The sequence below is a fragment of the Falco biarmicus genome, chromosome 4 (genome assembly GCF_023638135.1).
Source record: "Falco biarmicus isolate bFalBia1 chromosome 4, bFalBia1.pri, whole genome shotgun sequence".
Classification (NCBI taxonomy): domain Eukaryota; kingdom Metazoa; phylum Chordata; class Aves; order Falconiformes; family Falconidae; genus Falco; species Falco biarmicus.
The window spans coordinates 23,089,474-23,113,734 of record NC_079291.1 but is presented as its reverse complement, the minus strand read 5'-3'; the positions used below and the strand labels follow the sequence as shown (position 1 = coordinate 23,113,734).

Genomic DNA, 24,261 nt, shown 5'->3' with positions numbered 1-24,261 from the left:
TACTATAAAGGGTTTTTATTGATGGAAAGGATTACAGTAACTGTAATGAGGCAGCAGACCCCTCCATAGGGTAGTCTGTGGGGAAAATCTTGAGCCCTGTGTCTCCTCCCTCCACCAAGGAAGCAGTTAAATGTCTGCTGTGGAATAGCACTGCCCAATGCCAGGCTTTGGCATCAGAGCTCAAGAGCAATTCAAGACCTGGAAAGAGAGAAAGGCAACATGAGCAACATTTCTGCAAAGGAAGAGGACATACCCCACAAGCTCCAATGATCTTGTGGCCCCTGGCAACAGTGACAGGGCATGTCCTCCACTTCCCAGCACCAAACTCTCCCTGTCCTAAACTCCCTGTTTTACGTGCTGAGAAACTCATACTCAGACACGAGCCATACCACGGCCTCCAAACAGGACAACCCTCACAGAGCTCAGGAGTTCCAGCTCCCAAAGTCCCTTGTGCAAAGAATGGCATATTTCTCTCATAAGAGAGACATGTGGGTAGGTTTCTGTAATGCTCCTGGTTAAACTGCCTTTTAAATGATAAAAGCCAAAAAATACACGCACAGAACCAGAAAGCTGTAAATCCTAATCCTGTATCAACCTAGAGGACCACAGCTTAACAGTGCTTGGCCAAGACAAAGCTGGGAGCTAGGACTCCTGGATTCATTATCTTTCTAGTTTATAAAAGTATCAAAGTTGCATGAGCTGTGGTTGACCCTTTTGCGACCCCACTGATCAGTACCTCACAGTCTCTTCTAGAGCTCAGCCAACAAAATTGATGACGACAAGATGGAGGATGGTGTTTGCAAAGAGGAAATCAGCAAACGCCCGCTCTGGTGAAATGCCTTGGAACTCGCCTTTGTTCTGGGGATTGATCTGGATCCGGAGGCAAACTGCAAGGCAGAGAAAGAAAGTGAGATTAGCAATCACACAAGGAAGCCATGATGGGAAGCACAGTTTTCCTGGGGCAGTCCATCCCAGTCTGGGTCACTGTTCCACCAGGGTACCACAGGAGAAGGTAACTCCTATCTTTATTATAACATGAGCGGAACACTGGCATAGCACTACACTATTAGGGGTGGCCAAGTCCTGAGGTGAACAGGCTTATAACAGGATGGGACTTGCATAGGAATGTGGGTATTTCTATGTCCTCCATTGGGTGTGCTGGGGAGGACTGTACAGGAACAAGGTGGTTTTGGAGGGTACTACAGAAGAGCAACACCCTGAAGTAATCATTACTATGACTGGGGTTTCACCATGGGATGGTTGCTAAAGGACAGCAATGCGAGACAGTAAAAGTGAAGGCTCCTTGATTGTCAGGGAGAAGCAAGGACACCCTGGAGCTGATAAGGAGCCAGGCTCTGTGGCGCACGCCGGCAGGACCACCACAGGCTCGAAGCTGCTGTGGAGCAGCCTGGCCGAGGAGCCTGGGAGTTCTGGGAGCAGACCTGGGTGTTACAGGGGAAGGGAGGGGGTGCTGGGGATTGCTATGGGGACTCCCTGCCTGCCAGGGTACGTTTGAGGGCTGCAGTGGGTGGCTCTCTTGGGCTGCTGGGGAATGCCTGTGGCTCCTAAGAGAATCCTGCGGTTACTACAAGAGATCTCGGCATTTCTAAAGCAACTCTCTGATGTCCAGGGGCCTCTGGATGTTGCTGGGGGTTCCGCGATCGTTGTGGGAGGCTCAGGTTTTGTTATGGAGAGTGCGCGGTTGTGAACAGGATTCCAGGGAAAACCGCGCGGGGGCTGAGCAGGCGTGGCGGGGAACTGACCGCCGAGGATGAAGCTGCCGACCGCGGAGATGAAGCCGCTGAGGAAGGAGTTGAAGGGGAAGGTGCCGACGCCGAGGCAGTAGCCGAACTGGAGCGCCCCGGTGAGCAGCACGTAGAGAAGGTAGGCGTCCAGCACCTTGAGCCGGCTCGGCGTGCCGCTGCCGTACTCCACCAGGAAGCGCCGCACCACCGAGCCCACCGAGCCCGCGGAACCCGCGCCCGACCCCGCCGCGCCCGACATGGTCCCTCCGCCCCGGCTGAGGTGGCCGGACGCAGCCCCAGGAAGCGCTTCCGGGGCGCTGCGGGCGGCGCAGGCCCAGCCCGCCGCCGGGGCAGGAGCCCAGCACGCCGGCGCGGCTCTTCCCCCCGACGGGGCGGAGCAGGGGGCGCTGCCGGCGGCGCTGCGCCTGCGTACGTGTCGGGCAGCGAGCGGCGGGCCGCCGCGTCCCGTGGCGCATGCGCCGAAGGCTTACTGGGGCCGCGTCCCCGGGCTTGTCCGAGAGCCGTCGGGGGGTTCGAGGAGCGGCTGCCCGGGCCCGTGGTCGGCCCTCGGTAGCGCTGGCATCTGCCCTGCAGAGGCTTGGGGGTCTCTGGTTGCAGGACGCCCTGTCGCAGTACGGGGGGGCGCTGCGGCGGGCTGCGGCCCCGGCCGGCTCTGCCCGCGGGCACTTTCGCCGCCCCGGTGGGCGGGACTGGGGCCGGTCCCCCCGCAGAGCCGGGGCAGCTTTGCCCGCGGGGGCCAGGCGCGGCCCGTGCCGGCCTGTCACACCCGAGTGCGGGGCCGGCCTGGCCGAAGAGGGTCCGTCCCGGGTAACAGCGGCCGCTGGCAGCGGGGGATCCTGCTGGGGGCGCCCTGGCCTGAGGCGGCTCCGCTGCGCGGGAGGGGGGAGCTCGGGGCGTGCGTGCACGTGTGCGCCTGCTGACTGCCTGAGGAAAGGCCGTCGAATTTCTCCGAGGAGGGCGGTGGAAGCTTGAATTTTGTGGCCCCCTTCTCAGAGCTGGGAAAAGGCAGACTGTTGCTTTCCCTGGTTTTGATTAAAAACTCACGACGGTGAGCCCGACTTGAGAGCACAATGACTCTGCTGTTTTTAGGTTTTCTGGGGGCGGGAAGACTTTTCAAGACACCAGAAGCAGAGCTTTTCTACCCAACTTCTGTTTAAGTAGTTCTAGCTTTTCTGCCTCTCCCACAGCAGGGACGGTCTCTATTTGGACAGCTGATACTCCTGAACATGCTTTGAAATGAATGTGGGGCATTTTTCTATCCCCTGCCCTCTGACAGAAGTGGTGTTTGTGTGCTGCTTGAACTACATCATGTCATCAGTCCTGTAGCCTGAATCTTTGGAGACCTTGTCCTTCCTAACTTGTGTACTTGCTCCCTGTGGATGTCCTCTTACCTGTGCTTGGGACAGGGATAGATGTACCCACAAGAAATAACACTTGTGTTTATGTGGTAGGGAATGCACCCATCGGGGGGCTGGGCAGGTGAAGTATGGACACGTTCCCTTCTTTGGCTTCAACTTCTGCAGCATGTTTCCCCTTCGAAAGCCAAGTCTGTAAATGGTAGGGCTGAGCTGGGATGTTTGCAGATGCCCCATCCTCTGATCATGCCTCCAGTGCCTTGTGAAGGAGCCTCATCCTGTAGGAGACACCTACATTTCTGAGCTTATTTGTGGCTAGGAGATGGGATTAACAACATATTTTTGCTAGGACACAGTCTGGGAGGTTACCTGTGTTCCTTCTATAGCCTCTGGTATCCTGATGTGTTTCACTGGTTGTGGAGGAAACTGGGACCTGAGTATGCATATTCCCCCAGGGTGTCTATGCAGTGCCTGTAAGAGGACTGGGACCTTTTTCCCTTGGTCCTTGCCTATTTTTTGGGTATTTCTGGGAATAATCATTTGCCTGTGTCCAGCACAGGAGCAAAGGCATGTATGGGAATGGGTTCCACAGCCATGTCCCTTGCTTCTTCCCCCAAATGCTAGCAACTGCTGCTCTTGTGGGGGTCCTCTGCATATTCACATCTACAATCATCAGGAACTGTAGGGTTTCCTCTTCACCACACCAAACCCAGACAACTCTAGGACACCGTGTCCTGGGTGAAGACGGTGGCTGCAGTCTTGAGGCACTCCAACAGTTTTGGTGGTGCTCAGGATTGCTGGGACCTATGGGAACATGCCATGCTGATGACCGAAGAAAGACAGGCTGGAAGTAATCTCCTTTCACTGGAGAACACCTGCATTTGATGTTGTCTCCATGGCCCTGAAGAACAATGTTTGTTTTGTCAATGGGATAACAATTGCTAGGCCAGAGCCAGGCTACACACAAAATACTGGTGAGCTATGGAATGGAGAGGTGAATTATAAAATGGTGGGTCTCCAAGTTCAAAAGGTGGTGATCAATACTGCAGAGTTTAACTGGCAGACAGTTACTAGTGAAATACTTTTGGGATCAACAGTATCTTTTTTAACATCTATACATGTATCTGGGTTACTCTGGCTTCTTTCATGGCATTGGGTGCCTCTTGACAGGCAACTTGATCAAGTGAAACTTCACTAAGTCTTCTTAGATGTACTGTGCAGATACACAGGTGAGCTGAATCCCACTGTTTCTTCTCTTTCACTCTGTACCGTGAGACATACAGATACGCATAAATACATTCACACATAGGCAGGCAGTCACATGAGGCAAATCCCACCTCGTGTGTCTTCAGACTGGAAGTCCTGCAAGGATCCTAGTGTGACAGATTTTTCCAAATTAAAACAAACAAACAAAAACAAAACAAGCAAACCCCAAAAAAGGGATTTAAAATAATAGACTAAATTAGGTTGAAAGAGGTATCTGGAAGTCATCTGATCCAACTTCCTGCTCATAACAGGGTCCACTGTAAAGTTAGATACAACTTCAAAGTGAAATTAAGTTGCTTGGGGTCATGTCCGGATGAGTTTTCAATATCTCTGGAGGCAGAGATTCCTCAACCACTCTGGAAAATCTTGCAATGTTTGGGAAACCTCATTTCTCATAAGATTTTGGCTCCCTATCCCCACCCCTACCCCCCACCTCCAATGCCTAATAATAGTTTTCCTTTTTTACTTTCTCAAAGGAAATGAAAGTCTGTCTGAAATGACTGCAATTGGTTGGGAGTTTTGCCTGGGCCTCTGTTCCTCTCACCTAACTATGAGGCAGGATTCATAGAGCCTGTCTGGGACATCTGACCAAAGCCTAGGTGAAACACACTTTTTAATGGTGTACTTGCAGATGAATTCAGCTGTGAATAGCAGCACAGAAGTGTCTCCCTTAAACATACATGCCTCTGGATAAATGAGATCCACTCAAGAAACCCAGACTGGAAGATCCATGGCTTCAGAGGAAGCGATCTTGATTTCACTAAACACAGAACCATTGCTCCTAACTAGTCTCGAGACCATAACAGCAAGAATAACACAGAGAAATAAGATTAAGTTGAGATGTAAAGGGAGGAGTTTAAGCCAATCATCAGCAGTCTTGTGGCATTGTCTAGAATATAGCTCCCTCTTTGTGAAGATATTTCCCACAACTGAATTTTGGTACTGGGAGGAGTCATGTTGGATGTACTCCATGTAACGTATAGGCTGTCACCCAAGAGGTTTACCAAGCAAGCAGGAACTGAGGGCTCAGTTTCTCATCTGCATTGGCAAATAAATATTTTTTTCCTGATAACTGTTTGCTGTAGCAATTCATATGAACATATCCTACAGTGTGGACTCACACTGACAGTGTAGTTGCCTTGAATTGTGGCTGTAGGTAAAAAACAAAATTGAAGGAGGTGTTTTTCTTTTCTGGTGTGTGTCACAGAAGTACAAGCTCCTTTTGTTCTTGGCCCAACGAAACCAGTGAACATGCAGTAGAGCACAAAATCAGTGAACACGTAGTGCTATGCAGCTCATTTGGAAAACAACAGAGATGATGTTTAGCATGTTAAGTTATCACATGCAAAAATGTTTGCAAAATGTTTCTATCTCATTGTGGCAAGCCACATCACTCTGCCAGTCTGTGTGTGTAATGACAGCTCTTTGCCAAGAAAACATCTTTTTCATGGTGCTTTGGCACTCCACACCACAGAAGTGGCAAACATGCTAGAGCCAGGGTCCTTGAAGGAGTAACTTCTGCATATCCGCTGCCCACAATCAAGGTCCCTGAATTCCAGCTGGAATTCCAATGAGTGTCAGCATTTGAAAGGCATTATTCTGGGTTTAAGGAAATAGCATTTTCCACACAGTGCTATTGGTGGGTTAGCAGTTTGGTAGTACATAGCCACACAGAATCATTGAGGTTTGAAGAGACCTCTTGCTGTCATCTAGTCCCACCTCTGTTGCTCAAACAAGGTATTGTGGGTGAACCCTGACAGGCAGCTAAGCACCACACAGCTGCTCACTGACTTCCCCCTGAGTGGGATGGGGGAGAGAACCGGAAAGGTAAAAGTGCAAAAGACTATGGGTTGAGATAAAGGCAGTTTAATAGGTAAAGAAAAAGCTGCACATGCAAGCAAAGCAAAATAAGGAATTCTTTCACTGCTTCCCATTGGCAGGCAGCTGTTTAGACCTTTCCAGGAAAGCAGGCCTTCATTACGCGTAATGGTTACTTGGGAAGACAAACAGCATAACTCCAAACATCCTCCCCTCCCTCCTTCTTTCCCTCAACTTTTATTGCTGAGCGTGACACCATATGGTATGGAATATCGCTTTGGTCAGTTGGGGTCAGCTGTCTTGGCTGTGTCCCCTTCTAGCTCCTTGTGCACCCCCAGCCTGCTCACTAGCAGGGCAGTGTGAGAAGCAGAAAAGGCCTTGATGCTTTGTAAGCACTGTTCAGCAACAGCTCAAACATCCATGTGTTATCAACACTGTTTTGGTCACAAAAGGCAGCACCGTATGAACTGCTATGAAAAAAATAACTCCATCCCCGCCAGATCGACTACAGTCTCCTTATTCCATACCATTTACATCATACTCAGGACCCACGTCATCCAATACACCCTCATTAATCACCCACCCCTTTTCTGTCTTTAGATTTACACATAGATATCATTCCCTTAGTCTTTGGGCCACTCCTGTAAAAATACCCATAACATGTCCGTAAATTGGCCACTGAGTTCATTTAAGTCCATGACTTGGGTTCTGTCTGTTACAACAGTCACTCAGGTCAGGAGAGGTGTTGTGTTGTGTGGAGTTATTAGGCACCCAAGGCATGACTCAGGCTGGGTCACTGCTGCACTTGCACTGCTTCTTGTGAGGCTCGTTGTCTGTTGGTTTGGCTGGTTCCTGCTACAGTACTTCCTGTAACATGCAACTCAAATAATGGGTTACAATTTAAACATATATCTATTGCAATCTCCATTCCTGCTCCCTTTAAACCAGGCCACAGGGCTTAACATTGCAATGAGCTCCTCCCCTTGCCCCTGCTCTGGTGTGAGCTTTTCCATTAAACGTAATCCCTTAGGGGTGTACCTTCTCCAGCTTGGCCTTTTACCATGGGCCACAGTCTCTTCAGGGACATACCCGCTGCTGCAGCTTGGACTTACCCACAGCCACAGGTGCTCTGAGATGTACTTGCTCTGGCATGGACTTATCCATGGCCACAGATGCTTTAATTTGTACTTGCTCCAGTGCGGACTTAGCCGCAGGTCACAGTCCCTTTGACTTGAGTTCATACTGGAGTTCCAGCCTGTCCAGTACAGCAACACAGGAATAGCAGTGATACCCTGGCCACCTGCCATCCCAGGTTCATCGCCATTGCTGTTAGCAAAATGTTCCCAGGCACAGAGGAGTAAGATGATAATTAGTACAGCAAACAGCAAAAGAATCCACTAACAAGCACTAGATTAACGTACATTAAGGTAAGCAAGACCTGTGACAAGCGCAGGAGCCTGCCAATTCATAGTTGAACAGCTGGAACAGGTATAAATTTGGTCTAAGACACTCCAATCAAATCCAATGTTATCTTGAACCCTTTGAGCTCAATGGTGGGCACCAGGAAGGATTGTCGTGGGTGAACACTGACAGGCAGCTAAGCACCACACAGCTCTCACTCACTGCCCCCCAGTGGAATGGGGGAGAGAATTGGAAGCATAACTGCAAAAACTCATGGGTTGACATAAAGACAGTTTAGTAGGTAAAACAAAAGCTGAGCACGCACGCTAAGCAAAATAAGGAATTCTTGACACTGTGCAAGCACTGTTCAGTTGGAGTTTCTTTGTGAACACTGATGCCTCCATCTCAGCCAATTTTAAAGGGAGCCTCTTCAGAAGAAACTCAGGCCATCTTATTGTCACAAATATGTTTAAAATGTGCCAAATGATTCACTCCCTAAGAGCAGCTTTTTCGTTCTTTTGACTATAGAGGAACTTCCAGAAGTAGCTGAGAATGGAGAAAATGGAGAAATCTACGTTACAGTTGTACAGAGCACAGTATGAAGACTAAGATCAAATGGCCAAAATTAAAAATGCAGTGGGGTGAAGTTTACCGGCGATTCATGAATTTGTTATCTGGTACTGAAAGACACACCCCCCCCCCTCACATTCAGAACTCCTTTTTGTGAGAGGAAGACACAAGCCGTTTTATCTCATCCATAATCTTCCCGCTATTGTTGTATACATTCAACCTTGCTTTCTCAAGGAGGTCTTTGATGTCTTCCTTGGGGAAGAACATGGAAAAAGTGTGAAACCTCTTTCTGTATTCTTCTATTTTATCTAGAAAAAAGACAATATATGTAAGTAAATGCCAAACAGAATACTACAACATCATTCAAGAAGAGCATGGACTTAAGGAAAACATTAATCCCTGAAGATCTGCAAGTTTCACATGCAAGTTCTTTATCACATTAAGATCCTGCTGCATTCAGTGAAGAGAGAGGAGATCAGTCAGAGTCTGGGGGTGGCTCTTTCATCACCTGCTTTATCAGCTGTCTCAGAGAGGAGGATAGGTCTCTCTCTGGACCTGCCTGTTCCTCACCAGTAACTATCAAGAGAAGCAGTGGTAAATATCCCAGACTTGGGTACTCTGGCTTCCAAATGTAATGCCTCCCCAGCTCCTCTTTAGGAGAAGGACCACAATTTAATTACACTGATTCACAGAACAAGAGTGTAAAATCCTTATAGCTCAGGACATACATCTGAGAGGGTATGTTAATGCTTGTGCAAAGCTTCTACTCATTGCACATAGAGGCTGCCCTGTTCCTTTTCTTCTGTGTCCATTTGTGGCAGCAGCACTGAGTAAAGAAGGACTCCGGAATGCATGACACTGGAAGTTGAGAATATGAAATGCAAATATACAGAGACAAAGTTGCATAGAGTATGTGTTACCAGAACAATTCACGCTGTTGAAGAGTGGAAAGTGCATGACTGTAGGGCATGACTTGTCTCCTCGGAAGATATAGCAGTCAGAAGGGAGGCTCTCATCCATTTCCTGATTCTCTATCTTGGGAAATGGGATACTGTTTTTCTGGCAATATGTAGCTGTTTTCTTGATAGTCTGAGACACAGAGAAAGATGTCGAAATTAAAGGGAATTGGCATCTATAAAACAAATCTGAAAACCTCACCAAGTTCATAGACTTTCTGAACAAATTTTACTTTCCAAAGCAATCCTTCCTGTTGCTCTACCACGCTAACAAAATTCAACACTCTACCACTCCAACAAAATAAAAAAACTTGCTCTGTGTCACTTAGGTGGATCTGACCATCAAAGGGAGACAATAACTCACTTGATTCAAGGCACTCATTAACTTTAATGTTGGCTTGGTTTTGCATGAAAATATTGACTGGGTTAAGCATTGTGTTGGGAGCTTCAACAAAGTGAGATTTTCTGTGGTGTCCCTGAGAAATATTGCCCCCAACTGTTCAGGAGCTGAGAAGAAACAGCCTTTGGGTCTTTTTCACTCTCCTCTGAATGGGTTTGCAATGTTCTGTTCTAGATGGCACAAGGGTTGTGAACAGCAGCCACTTTATGTAAGCTTCCAAGGGTGAATGACATCTTACACAATTCATTCCAACAACACCTCCACAAAGAATGCACTTCACAACCAAAGATGGGGCCTTAGGCACTAAGAACACTACTGGCTTCTCCCATAGACAGGCACTTACTGACACTTTGGTATTTCTGTCACCCCAAAAATCTGCCTCAGGGCTTAGATTCTACAGTTTTATCCCTTTTCCTTATTCACCATTGGGAAAAGGTTGAGTTGTATCTAAAGACATGATGACTCTTGTAGCCACAAAAGATACTGAAGACTTCTCCCAACATCTTCTTGGAATGATAATAATATTCCTGAAATAGTAATAACATTTTGAAAGCTTAGCAAGTTCTTTTTTAACTCAAGCTTTCAAAATTCATCCCCTAGACATAGATCATAGAATCACACAATCATAGAATCACACAATCATAGAATCATTTAGGTTGGAAAAGACCTTTAAGATCATCAGGCCCAACCATTAACCCAGGACTGCCAAGTCCACCACTAAAACATGTCCCTAAGCACTGCATGTATGCATTTTTAAACACTTCCAGGGATGATGGTTCCACCATCTCCTTGGGCAGCCTGTTCCAATGCTTGATCATCCTTTCAGTAAAGAAATTTTTTTTCTAATATCCATTCTAAACCTCCACTTTCAAAACCTGAGGCCATTTCCTTTTGTCCTATTGCTTGTTATCTGGGAGAAGAGACCTACCGCTCCCCCCCCCCCCCCCCCTCCTTCCCCCCTTTCAGGTAGCTGTAGAAAGCAATAAGGTCCCCACTGAGGCTTCTCCTCTCCAGGCTAAAGGATTGCTGTTCCCTCAGCTGCTCCTCATCAGACTTGTGCTCCAGACCCTTCACAGGCTTCATTGCCCTTCTTTGGACATGGTCCAGCACCTCATGTTTAAACAGAGGCAATTACAGGAAAAGTATTGTACACTTACCCTAATTTGTAATGAAAATTGTTCAAAAAAAGGGAAAGGAAATGGAGTAGATTAAGTAGAAAGAATTTACGTGAAGGGAAACTGAGCAAAATTATTGCAGATACTGATATGAGACCTCCTCAAAGGTGAAAGATACATTTTGCTGCAAATACTGCCTGTCAGAAAGTGTTCTGCCATCTGATAGGGGCTTCTCTTACTACTAGTAAGTGTTTCTGCTCTTCTGCCTTGGAGAATTAAATTTTCCAAACCCCTTTTGCTTTATTCTTGTTGAAGTGTGAGGTAGTGAGGACCAGACCCTTCCAAGTGGCCATGAGCTCCATTTAACCTCAAACCTGGTCCTGCAACCCCTACATGAGCTATGTCCTAGGTGCACTGTTCTCCTGCTCAGCCACAGTCATGCCTGTGCCTTTAGTCCTCTTGATCTGGGCCCTGACCAAAAGGCTGACTTCCCAGCTTAACCCTGGAATGGTGTCGTCACTATGGACCTGCCCAGCAATCACTGGACTGGTTACCCTCAGCAGACCTGATCCTTACCTGCCACTAATCCTGTTCGATATTGACTTCCTGAATTGATCTTGGACCTGCCTCATCACAGCAAACTTGCCTGATCATTCCAACCCTTCACTGAACCTGACTGCCATCTCCAAGCCTGCCCTGGTTGATGCACTTGGATCCTGTGAAACTGATCACTGGCTGGCAAGGCCCCGTCCTGCCTGCTCTGTTACCATGCCTGGCTTCCTTTCCCTTAGGAGCATCCAGCCCTTGGTAGTTAGCTCAGGCCCTCCTGAGCCCTGTGACAAACACGTGGAGCCTGACCCACACCTGTGCAGGACCTTACCACTGACTCCTCCTGAGGGCTGAGCCTTGACCTGGGCTCTGACATTCCCACACTGCCAAGCTCCTACCCATTCCCAGGATCCTGAGTGATGTCTTTCCTCAAGCCTGCCAACCCTCCAAGGCTTGCCAGGGGCAGCCCTGAGAAGCCCCTGCCCCACCTTCTTCACTCCCAATCTGGCCTAGACCCCAGCCAGAACACCCCTATCCAATCCCAAACCTCTTGTGCCATGTTCTCTTCCCAGTTGCCAGACCCTGCCCTGGCTCGGGGTCCCCTGAAATAGCCTGCTAACAGCTGCAGCAATGAAATCACTCTACAGCAAGGCCCTTCTGAACCCAGACTTCCCAAGCATGAGGACACACTTTGTTGGGAGGGGAGACTATTGTCAGGGTCCTGAATGCACTAATAGGTCTCAGTGGTCCTGGGGCCTCCAACCGTACCCTTCCCATTGGCGCAGGGGCCTCACTGATGTTGTACAAGTAGCAGTGGTCAGCTCATGCATGGATGTGCCTGGCCATGGACTCCACTGATCCACACCCTGGACCATGGACTAGCTTCTCTGCTGGACCCTGGACCTGCCTTTGCACCATGGACTTCCCTAATAATCTGGACTCCTGATTGACCCTGTCTGCCATCTTCAGACCTGCCTTGCTTGTCTCTCAGGTGCTGCAGGGCTGGACCCTGGGTGTTGAGGCTCCTGCCCTGCTGGTCATGTTACTGAGCCTGGCACCCTGTCCCTTACAGAGGAGCTGGCCCTCGCTGCTCCCTGACAATCTTATTTGTAGTCAAGTGGAAATGGGCGCTTGGAGAGATCAGTTAATCTATTTTCAACTCCTACTGTAAGATGCCCAGAGGAACCAGAGCCTCTGGATACAGCTGCCTCCACTGTCCCTAAAGTGACCACACTGAAAATACCCAGAGAAGCAGCAATCTGAGACATCTCAGAACGTTTTAAATTCTTATGAGACACTACACTTAATCAACTTGAATCAACTTCCAAAAGAAATTCCAGATCAAACACTGTGTTTGGAAGGAACAGAAACTATAGCAAGGAATGGTAATAGTTATGTATAGTGTACCTCCCCCACCTATTTCCCCCAACAATATGGAAGAATTCAATGTCAACACCATGCTTCCTCGTCCTGGTGAGCAGGAGCAGGATGAGGTTCTCCTTCATGAATGTCAGCCACTACCCTTAAGGAAGGAGTAATATCACTTGCCCACAGAAAAATTCTAGTCAGCCCTAAGGCAAAAAAAAGGATGGTAAGAAACTTGTAAGCTTTCCCTCCTGCTGCCTTGATGCACCCTTGATAGCCTGACAGCTTGATAAGCTTGCTAGGTTATTATACAATGCCTGTGAACAAGACAGACAAAATGGCTCATGTTCTACAAGTATCTGTTTCTGCCAATTGTCTAGAAGAGAAGCCAAAACAATGTAACAATCGGCATACCAACCTGCCAGAATCCATTCAATCTTCTTTGAAAATTGCCTTGACAATGATTATAATGCACTTCTGTAGTCCCCAACCCAATGACCCCAAAGGAGGTTCTCCAAAGCCATAACCACACATGTACCTCAAAAGGATCTCCAGAGCTGAAGTCAAAGGAAATTATCAGATCTGTTCTCCGCTGTGCTCGAAGGACCAGAGGATAGGCAGAATTTATTGCCAGGCCAGCATCAATCAAAGAAATGATTTTGTTTCTGACCAGGTAAGAGGGTTGAATGTTAGCTAATCAAATGAAAAAAAGCAATGAGATTTCATAAAGACATATATGAATGAATACACACACACACGAACATGATGGGCCCCAAAAGGAGTCCATTGGTCTTCACTGATGATGCACCCCAAGAATGTATTGAAACTTGTCCAGCTGTATTCTGCCAAGAAGAATCCACATCCCTCTCTCTCTGGCTGTGGTCCGTTGCAGACCAGAATTGCTGATGGGCTTTTTGAAGATCAAAAGATCACATCCCTTGAACTATGCACCCATAGTGCTAATGTAAGATCTTTGAGAGGAAAATGAATGCATGAGCCAGCTAGAGATCATGACACCTAACTGTAGCTGTCTAAATGCAGGTTTCTACTTATACACTAGGTGCCCTCGCTTACCTTACCATAAGTGAACATCCAGCTAGGGCAGGGAATGGAACCTAGAGACCAATGTTACTGCTCATGCATCAGGAGCACAACTCAATTTCATTAATTTAGCTGTCCAGTTCCAACTCCTTAGGTTACTTCTTGTGTCCTTCAGGTTCTGCTCCAAAAGGGTACAGGGGTCCTATAGGTCTTCCAGCTTAATGCTGTTGTCCTTTGTACACAAGGTCAGTTTGTGTGATGTGAGATACCTGTGTTAATGTGATATAATTGAGCTTATATATCTGCAATGATGTTGCAGATCTGGATTCCAGTAGTGTGAAATAATTCTGTTCAAGACTAGCTTATTTGCTGCTCATAATGGGTTGCTGTTAAGAGAGGGTGAATCCTGCAAAGAAAAGCTGCCTCTTTTAAACTTTTTAAAACTCACTATTTTAAGCAGGCAAATGGCAAAGACTGTTTTCTTGGTTTAACATCACACAAACACAGCATAAAAGTTCTGCTGAACCCCATGCACTCTGCCCCATAGATCTAGTTGGATAGCATAACCATTCTGTATTTTCTGAATATAAAAAAATCATGATTTCACTGGATTTTCTTACAGCACTTGTAAAGGAAGTTATTAGTCGTTCCCCATTTCCAGGTCATCACGCATCCAATTGTTTTAAACATCATCCTAATGACATCCTGCAGTGGTCCTGGGAAAGACAATAAATTCAGAACATAGCTGATTCTGGAGAACCTCACTTTTTTACTGGTGTGACAAAATCTGGGGGACATGTGTTATGTAAAAGAACATATGTGCAGATAGCGTACAGACAGCCTGAGGGCCAAGGCCTGAATGCTTCAGAAGAGAAAGAACCACACTAGTTCGAATAATTAACACCAAGCAATGGGATCTTAGCACAGGTGAAACAGATTTGAATAAGCCATTCAAGACACAAACTGTGCAGGACTTGAGCCCTACACCAGCTAGCACATTCACCAGTGCTGTACAAGAGTGAGGCCTGAGCTTTTGTAGGCCTGTTACAGCATTCCTGTGGTTCAGAGGAATGGCTATTTCTCTTCAACTTCTTTCCAGCTGAAAGTGACCTGAGTGAAGTGAGAGCCATGATACAACCCAGTAGAATGACCTGTAAGAGGTGGGGGGTATTAGCTGAAAGCCATGAGAACATCAAGATATCATGAAGGAAAATGTGAGATCAGCCCAGTAAAAGAATTTGGAGGACTGTACTGCACACAGAGAGACAATCCAGGCCTTATCTGTGAAAATACTCCCTGGAACAGGCATTGGAGAGAAAAAAGACTTGTCTGCAGTGCCCAGCTTTAATCTCAGAATACCGGTCAGTTCGCTCCAGAAGGAACTGGCCAAAAACTTCCCATGAACTGTGGCTGATGGAACTAGGAGAAACCTGGATCTAAACAGGTAATGTACCAGCTAAACATGACAAATGTATTTGAAGAATTTCAGTGTGAAATTTTACTTTGCAACTCATTTGTGTCTTGCTTAGTCCTTTTCCTGCTCTCTTTGATGCAAATCCTAATAATCCTCATGTCACCCACAGCCGAGCCTATTAATTATTGAAGGTGCAGGCTAAATGAGTTCAGTTTATTGAAAATGAGCTTCCGTTTAGATAAAAGGACAGAAATGCTAATTAGCTGCCAAAAAAACCCCCACAGCAGGAATGGAGTTGCCTGTAAAGAAAACCCAGATTTGTTTTAAAACATCTAAGTTCATTACTTTTTGTTTCATAATTTCCCTAGCGATAGAAGTTCCAAAAGACACTGGATATGAGGGCACCGTAGGTGTCCAACAGCAATCCACTCAGTAATCCAGCACCTGCAGCTGCCAAGATCTATACTTCATCAGTTTGGCATGTCTGTGAAGTCTTGCTGACAGCACAGGCTCAGTCAGGAACAGATAGATGGGAAACAGTGATTGTTCAGGATTAGGCTTCTGATTTTATTTACTTAGGCAGGCAGATTCTAAGTGCTTTCATGAGATTTAGAAGCTTTGTGAATATTGGAAAGTGGTCCCTGGATGAGAATATCACTGGCACGTATTCTGCAATATGGTTTTCACCCTATCTTCCTACAGTGGCTGTACCCAAGGTTTACACTGGAATTTAAGTTCACAGAACTCCAAAGCTGGAATTTTTCAAAGCACATACAATACAAAAAGCAGTAAAAGATACTGAAAAGGGGATAAACTTGCCTAGGGAGTTTCCATGGGATGATTGTAACTCTCCTTCTAGAGTACCTTCTTCTCCAAGATGCACTGAGGAAGATCACGTGGAAGAAAACACAAAACTCAGTCACAGTGAAGAAACAGATGTCAACCTACAGGGCAAATTTTACTACAAATGCAGGTGGGCATTTCTACCTGGGATGGAGAGGGAATCATTGTTGTGATAAATATTAATGTACAATACTTGCCTCTCAATTCCTTTTCTATCTCTTTGTCCAGTTCAGTACAGCTCTCCATTCTTTCCTCCCTTGTTTTCATTGCCCAAGTATTATGCATTTCAGTGCACAGTTGGTAGGATGCACTTTTTGCCCTGTCTTCTTAAAGAGAGAGAAAAGAAGAAAAGGAAAATACGAGAATGCACAATGAAGAAATCACCATTTGTAAAACCAGATTACTTGGAAATCTCAGCATCATTCACTTGCCTGACAATATATTCAACAATTTCTTGAAGACTTCCTTAGGATCATTCCCACTTACAGCACAGAACTCAAGGTCTAGTAGAAGAAGAGCAGTCTGATATGCCATGACGGTATCTGAATTACTCTCTAAGAAAAATAAAAGTTACGTCAGAGTGTAATTTATCTTACCAAACATCTGATTAGACAGTAACTGACACATGAATTACTGAAATGTAGTCCCTGCATTCAATGAAATCTATAGAAACACTGACCTCATTCCTCTTATCCTAAATAAGTTGTTTAAACTGATGAAAGGAACTATGTGCCAAAGTGAGTATTTCTCTCTGTTGACAATAAAAACACTTAACATGGAACATACACATCTGGACAGCTGCACAACCATACCAGGATTCAGATAGCCTTTGTGTTCATCTTGGAAGAGAAGTTCCATGAAACAAAGTAGTGGAAAGAGGAGCAGAAATATCTTTTGGTGTAAATGGGAATTTTCCAATAAGCCTCAAATACTTCATTCCCATTTTGAATTTATAAATAACTACATAAAAGAGTAAGAAATGTAATGATGATTTGAGCGAAGCCTGGTGTGATTTCTTCCAGTATTACCAAAAGAATACTGTGGTAATGCATTTTGTGTTTCAGTCATTAAAATTAAATTTTCTATGTGAACATTTCATAGAATCACAGAATTACAGGATCATAGAATGTCTCAAGTGTAAGGGTCTCATAAGAATAATTGAGTTCAACTTTCTGCTCCTCACAGTACTACCTAAAACTTAACCATATGACTAAGAGCATCGTCCAGATACTCCTTGAACTCTGATAGGCTTTGTGCAGTGACTGCTTCCCTGGGTAACCTGTTCCAGTGACCAACCACCCTCTAAGTGAAGAAATTTTCCTAATGTCCAGTCTGAATTTCCTCTGATGAAGCTTCATTCCATTTCCTCATGTTGTATTGCTGGTCATCAGCTGGTCACCATCCCTGCTGTCCCCATGTTTCCCAGGTGGAAAGATCAACTGTATTGCAATCTAGAGCTGGCACTCACAGGCAGTGTGGACAAGCAGGAATTTTGGACCTGAATGTGTGTGTGAGCCTTGTATATGTGTGGTGCAGGCTTCACTGGTACTCCCTGGCCACAACAGCAACATGAGAGTGCAGTAACATCACCTTCCCAGAAGCCTATTAGTAAAGTACATCTAACATGAGTGAATTCCCTCCAAAATGTCAGGGTGGTTATTTTAGTTACATGTTCAAGATCTCACAAATCATTATGTGTATGAGAGACAAGGAAGCCTGGATTTCCTTGTGCCTGGCTGACACTCCTGTCGGTCCCCTAAGGAAAAGACGGGTCAAGCAGAAAATAATGTTAAATTTAAAAAATCATTAAAAAATAAAGAGCAAAGAAACTCACCAGGTGCACATGAGGAGATGCCTTCCTTTAACTGAAATATTCTTTGTAGACACTCTTGGAAGAAATACAAAGATAATCAAAATAAGACTACCTCTTCCAATAAAATAGTCATTGTCTGGCCAATGAAAGACATCAGGAAAGCTAGCCATGTACCTAAACATAGATGGACAAGTGCTATTTCAGATTCCTTGGAGAATCTCACCTGCCCTGTGGCTGACACTCCAGAAGAGTACTAATCTCCTGGTTTTTTTGTTCATCACTCATAGTTTTACATTTGATGCCTCAGATACCTGATGACATCTCAGTCATCTCTATTATTCACCCAGCAGTTTTGATAGCCTCCTATGTCAAAGTTTAAGATATCATCTCTGATGCTTCCACATTACAAGAAATATAATGTGAAGATCAGTCCACATTCACTGACATGATATTTAAACTTTCCCCTGTGATACTGGCAGAGATCCACTTGACCAAAACTGGACTTCAACAGTCCACACTCATGCTGCCATAGATCTATATTCAATGGAGCAAGTTTCATCACATGTTTAAACAGGTATCTAAATGTATCTGTGAAAAGCACCTGTAAAGTTCTTTTTTACTTATGAAAAGACCTTAAGGCGAGTAATTTGAATGTTCATAACAATGCTATAAATGTTAAAATGACATGCAAGCAGCAGTGTTTTATTTTGGTCATTTTCAGCTGAGGTTGGAAGGGACCTCTAGAGGTCATCCAGTTCAGATCCTGTGCTCAAAGCAGGGTCAGATATAGCAAGTTATTCAGGGCCATATCCAGCTGGGCTTTCAAAAAGTTCCAAGAATGCAGGCTCCATTGTTCCAATGTTCAATCATCCTCACAGTAAAAATGTTTTTTCTTATGTTTAAATGGGATTTCTTGTATCTGAATTTGTGTTCATTGCCTCTTGTCCTTTCAGTAGATATTACTGAGAAAAGTCTGGTTCCATCTACTTTGAATCCTCCCATTTGGTATTTATAGAAATGGATAGGATCCCCCTGAGCCTTCTCCAGGCTGAACAGTCCCAGGTCTCTCAGTCTCTCCTCATATGAAAAATGCTGCAATCCCTGAATCATCTTTGTGGCCCCTTTCTGGACTCCCTCGCATATGTCCACATCTTTCTCATACTGGGGAGCCCAGAACTGGACACAGTACTCCAGGTGTGGCATCACCAATGCTGAGTAGAAGGGCGGAATCACCTCCCCTGAGCTGCTGGTGATGTTTTTCCTAATGCAGCCCGGGATACCTTCAGCCTTCTTTGCCATAAGGGAACACTGCTGGCTCATGTTCAACTGGGTATTTACCAGGGCTCCCAGGTTTTGACTGAAAAGCTGCTTTTCAGCTGGTCAGCCCCCAGCTTGTCCTGGTGCCTGGGTTTATTCCTCCCTATGTGCAGGACTTTACATTTCCCTTTGTTGAACTTCATGAGGTTCCTCCTGGTCCATTTCTCCAACCTGTCAAGATCGCTCTGGATTACCAGGCAGTCCTCCTAGTTTCATATTATCTCTAAACTTGCTGAGGGTGGGTGCACTTTGTCCCATTATCTGAGTCACTGATGATGATAAAAATATCAGACCTAGAATTCAGTCCTGTAATACACCACTAGTGCCTGGCCTCCAGCTGAACATCGCGCTGCTGAACATAAGTCTCTGGGCCCACAAATTCAGGCAGTTTTTCAATCCACCCCACTGTCCACTTAGACCATAAATCCTCAGTTTGTCCGTGAGGATGTGATGGGAGACACCATCAAAAGCCTTACTAAGAGGACAGTAAACAACATCTGCTGCTCTCTGTTCACCCACCAAGCCTGTTATCTCATTGTAGAAGGTTTTCATGTTGGCTAAGCATGATCTGCCCTTTGTAAATCCATGCTGACTAGTCCTCATGGGATTCTTATCCTTAATGTGTTTGGAAAAGTCTTTGAGGAAGAGTTGCTCAATCACCTTCTCAGGGACTGAGGTGTGGCTAGCTGACCTGAGACTTCCCAGATCCTCCTTCCTGCTCTTTCTGAAGACAGGAATGACACCTTCCAGTCATCAGAAACCTCTCTCTATTGCCATGACCTTTCAAAAATGGTTGAGAGTGGCCTTGTAATGACATCAGCCAGCTCAACCAGCAACTATGGGTATATCCCATCAGGTCCCACGGACTTGTATATGTTGAATTTGTTTGCATGTTCCTTAACCTGATGCAATTTGTTTACTTGTTCCCAGGGACAAGGAACTTCCTTACTCCAGACTCCCCCACTTGTCTTAGGGACCAGGAGTTCCTGAAGTCCACTCCAAACAGTAGAGTGAGGCAAAGGCTGCACTGAGTACCTGAGCCTTTTCCACATCCGTTCTCACCAGGGCTCCTGCCCCATTCAGCAACGGGCCCACATTTTACCTAGTCTTCTTTTTGCTGCTGCTGAACCTCTGAAACCCCTTCTTGTGGCCCTTCAACATCTCTCACCAGATCTAGTCATGCTTGATGGTATCCTTGGTGCCCACAGGGCAGGAACAGTGGGGGGTGATAACCAGAAGGTCACACACAAGCAACAGATATATCTACAAGGTCTCCCAAATTCAGGCCCCCAGCAAGGAGTGAACCTCCCTAGGCAAGACATGAGACTGGCAGATGGGTGTGTCTGTCCGTTGCAGCGCAGAGTTTCTCACTCCTATAACTCATCACTTCCTTCAGCTGGTGGTCCTGTTCATCTGACTCTCATGCTTCATTTGACAGAGCTCTCAGTCCCTTGTGCTTGCAGTCCCTCATCTTTTCTGAGCCTACTAAATGTATTCCACAATTGCAGATCTTCAGGTGGAGCAGGAGCCTTTTTCCTGGTGTCAGAAGTCACCAGCTTTCAGCTTTTGGTGTTGCAACAGTGTCCACTTCCCAGTCTGATATGCATAGAGCACTCCTTTAATACATTTGGAATTTTGGCTTTTCAAGCTGCAGTGTCTTGGATAAGATCTGGCCAACCTCTTTCGTGTCATTGCTGATGCTGTGAAGTCTGATGACATCTTCCTACAGATCCTTTACTTTAAGACACAGATCTCAACAAGCACACTTCTCCTGCAAGCTGCAAGACTACCTTCTGCTTCTGCAGCCTCAGCAAAAGACCACAGGCACTCCCTGCAGCCTGAGACCTGCAGAGCTGCAGCTTTCTTTTGTAGCTCCATTTGATGAGGATTTCTGACATTACAGGGAATGTTACTGCAACAGCTGCTGGAGACCATACCGTGTAATGCAGAACCATGATTGCTGAGGGTGTGGATGCTGTCCTCAGGAGAGCTGCTGGCCCCCTTCTGTGTACCTTGCTGCATGAGCTGCTGTGCAAACTGCTGCATCTACAGGCTCCCACTGGTAGCTGTGTTCTTGGAAGAGTTCACATGAGGAAATAGACACTAGGCTGAATGATTCTCATGTTTTATCTTAACTGTTCTTTAAACTGATGAATATTTCAATTTTTTATCACAGAATCTGCTTTCATTCTTGCCAGTCTCCATAGATGTATTTCAAACTATGATCAGCAAACTTTCCTGGGATTCTGCTGAATGCTGGGAGAAGGACAAATGGAGAACCAGTGGAGTTTCTGTTTTTCTAGCTACCTGTATTTCTGTTTGGAACTAGAGGACTGCAGAGATTATTTGATGGTAATGTGAAGTATGTGCTCAATTTCAGCTGGTGCCACAACTGATTTGAGCATACTGGCAACAGGAAAGATGTAGTACCTCGTATAAACTTTAGATTTTCTTCGATGCTTCCAAGAGCACTCCCCCATAAGGCTGAAATAAAAAAGAGAATGTGCTTAAAGTGCTTCTTTTATTATAGTCTCACTAAGAATTCAATCCGAGTTTGCCTTTCAATAGTATGCTTGTCTTAATTTTCAAAATCTAAACTGATGTCTAAATTAAAATTCCTTTGCCTAGTTTTCACTTACTGTCTACTGATAGGATTACACACCTCCTGAGACTACTCCTTCTTCCTCCTGCTAGATCTACACATTTTTTGTAGACCAGCTTTTTACGTTACACAAGTCTAGAATCCCATGGCAACCATCAGGTACTCTCACACTGCAGTACACTTGCTCGAGCACTTCCCTGGGTCAGCCTCCCACATAAACCTGGAGGCATAAGTACTCTTCATGGATGTGTTGTGCTTATTTGGTTTTCCTTCTGAATAAATTAAATAGTAGGAACTAGAGTGCTTCTTTTTTTTTTTTTTTTTTTTTACCTTGTTTCCCATCCCCACCCTTATAGCATGATGCCAAGGGTATGTTTTGAGGAGATTGGGGTCATTGAGCACAAGATGTGTCTAAGGATGCCAGATATGTTTAGCCGTGTCACAGACAAGTGAGAGGAAATCTGCAGCTGTAACACTTAGGTAGCAAATGAAAGAACTTCAGACCTGGCCTGAAACAGAGCGAAACAAATTCGCAAAATAGGGACTACCAGTCCTCACAGTAGGATGTCTCTAATTTGAGAAGCATCTCTCCCTGTAAAGTGAACATGCTGAGATTACAGAACATTTAGACATCCAGTCTGGGACTAAATATAATTATTATATTAGCTTTGGTAATCTGCAGTGTAGGTTTCTAACTTCACATACCAACCACATAAAATTGGTCAATGTAGACAGTGGAGTGTAGAGAGGCATTCAGATGCTCCTGTTTGCATGCTTAAAGTGAGACAAACTTCTTTAGAATTCATTTCTATTATGCATGAATTCATGGAATAATAGATATATTCCTGTTCTTTACAGAAAGATACAGAATAGATAAACCTGCATTTTTTTCTACAAAACAGAACTAGGAATATTCACCTTGCATGTAACAAATGGGTTTCTTCTTCGCCCTTTTCTTCATCTTACCCTTCTCAAATTCACTTCCAAAGTACTTGGTACTCACAAAAGCACCCAAGGCAGTATATCCACTCTCATGTGGGGTGAATTCAAACCAGGTCCCTGAAAAAAAATCAAACAGCTTTGTCACTTTTTGTCACTTTGTCATTTGGAAGCATAGTTGACCTCACTGTCCCAAAATAGCATTTTGGTTGTTTTCCTTTCTAAAATTTCCTGATTTTAGCTGTCAGAAGATGAATTGACATATGGGGAATAAACTAAGCTGTGAGCATGCCACCACCTACTCTTTGATATGCTCTTTGTATCCTTCCCACCCTGGCCTCCAGCTGTCACACCAAAAGTGTCTTGGTTTCCCACAGATCATATGTCATATTGTACAGCTCTGTGCAGATCTCCCAGATGTGCTAGGTGTTTCAAGGGCTTCCTGATGCTTATGCACAGGCAACAAAGTCATTCTGTTCACACAACCTACCTGCCCTAAAATTATTTAGAGTTGATGAAGAGACTGGTCCTGAGTCAAATATCCAAGATACGTAACTGGGAACCTATGGTACTAGGGACCTACAGTGAACTGAGTCATCTGCATGTGGCCAACAGCTATGACACAGGACTGAAATAATACTCATACTGTTTTAGAAAGGTAGGTGAAGTAGGCAGAGTATGATAAGGCATCTCAAACAGAACCACAGGCCTCTGTGTGGACAACTGAATGGAGTCTTTTTGCTCCAGGGAGAGATCAATTATTTTAACAGGTATGGAAAATAAAATTTGATAGCAATGGTGAAACTTTTTGTTGGTTGAGACTACTATCCTGCACCTGTCTGAGCTGCAAAGCCACCTACTCTTTCTTTCATAATGCCTTCCTTGATTACAGTTCCCTTCAGAATGAAGTTCCCAGTTCTCACTCAGACCTTCCAGGATGATCACAATTTCAGGCCAGCTTATGCTTGCAAAATCAAGTCCCATCACCTTAAATCAAGGCCTACAGTTGCTAAGTGGAAGGAGGTGATCTGTCCTCTGTGTGAGGAGGGGTAGGAGAGGCAGTCAGAGCTTTAAATTGTACTGAAGGAAAAGTCAGTTTAATGGAACAGGGTAAAAGTGGTTGCTTGAAAGTAAACTTCTCCATGCGAAGGCCTTCTCCCTAACTACTGAAAAAGGATATAGTTGCCTAGTTTTAGAAACACTGGATTATTTTGGAGTTCCACATAGGGCTGATGAATATTACAGAGCATTTACAAGAGATCTGCACCCTGCTGAAAACTCAGATGGTGGCCAAGGAAATCTATGATGGCACTAAATGCCTCTATTCAGGCTTCTACATTTTGGATGTCTATTTTATTGACTTTTTATTTAATCTGTTTAGCCCATTCTATTCAAGGGATTCCCCACCCTATCCAAACATGAAAGCCACTTTTACAGAATGTGATTCAGTCCCTGGTTGTGCATGTTTTTCTCCATTACCTATAAATAAAGACATAGGCTGATGAGCTATGATTAGATGTCAGCACAGTTTATGCCTGCCATTAAGTTAAAGGAACCTAATGCATGGTATTTAAGATAGTTAGACAAGGACCCCTGTTTTACCTGGAAAGTTTTCACCTTCTTCACTTAGTTTTTCCTTATCCACTGCTGCATAAATTGGGTAAGGGTTTATTCCAGTTTCTGAGGCCTCCCTGTGGTCAACCAGCTCATGCTCATCAAACTGCAAGGTAA

General features: G+C 45.3%; 2 protein-coding genes across 2 annotated transcripts in view; both read right to left on the bottom strand.

Moving 5' to 3' along the window:
- Positions 1–2,093, bottom strand: DAD1 (defender against cell death 1). The gene is made up of 3 exons (XM_056336860.1): positions 1,764–2,093; positions 737–887; positions 1–198 (listed from the first exon to the last, which is right to left on the bottom strand). The coding sequence occupies exons 1-2, from the start codon at positions 2,002–2,004 to the stop codon at positions 757–759; spliced, it is 372 nt and encodes a 123-aa protein (XP_056192835.1). The 5' UTR covers positions 2,005–2,093; the 3' UTR covers positions 1–198; positions 737–756.
- Positions 2,094–6,237: 4,144 nt separating this feature from the next.
- Positions 6,238–24,261, bottom strand: part of PLA2G4C (phospholipase A2 group IVC) — a 31,258-nt gene continuing 13,234 nt past the window's right edge. Inside the window, exons 7-17 of the mRNA XM_056336859.1 lie at positions 24,133–24,250; positions 22,510–22,650; positions 21,420–21,473; positions 17,694–17,747; positions 16,287–16,413; positions 16,057–16,178; positions 15,836–15,898; positions 14,223–14,318; positions 13,100–13,254; positions 9,097–9,265; positions 6,238–8,484 (exon numbers count right to left, since the gene is read on the bottom strand). Of these exons, the coding sequence (XP_056192834.1) occupies positions 8,315–8,484; positions 9,097–9,265; positions 13,100–13,254; positions 14,223–14,318; positions 15,836–15,898; positions 16,057–16,178; positions 16,287–16,413; positions 17,694–17,747; positions 21,420–21,473; positions 22,510–22,650; positions 24,133–24,250 (1,269 nt within the window). The 3' untranslated portion in view covers positions 6,238–8,314. The remainder of the gene's footprint in view (positions 8,485–9,096; positions 9,266–13,099; positions 13,255–14,222; positions 14,319–15,835; positions 15,899–16,056; positions 16,179–16,286; positions 16,414–17,693; positions 17,748–21,419; positions 21,474–22,509; positions 22,651–24,132; positions 24,251–24,261) is intronic.

Coding starts and splice junctions, on each gene's coding strand:
- DAD1 (XM_056336860.1), bottom strand. CDS start 2,004: ATGTCGGGCGCGGCGGGGTCGGGCGCGGGTTCCGCGGGCTCGGTGGGC. Junction 888..1,763: donor CGGCAGCTTCATCCTCGGCG/GTCAGTTCCCCG, acceptor TCTGCCTTGCAG/TTTGCCTCCGGATCCAGATC.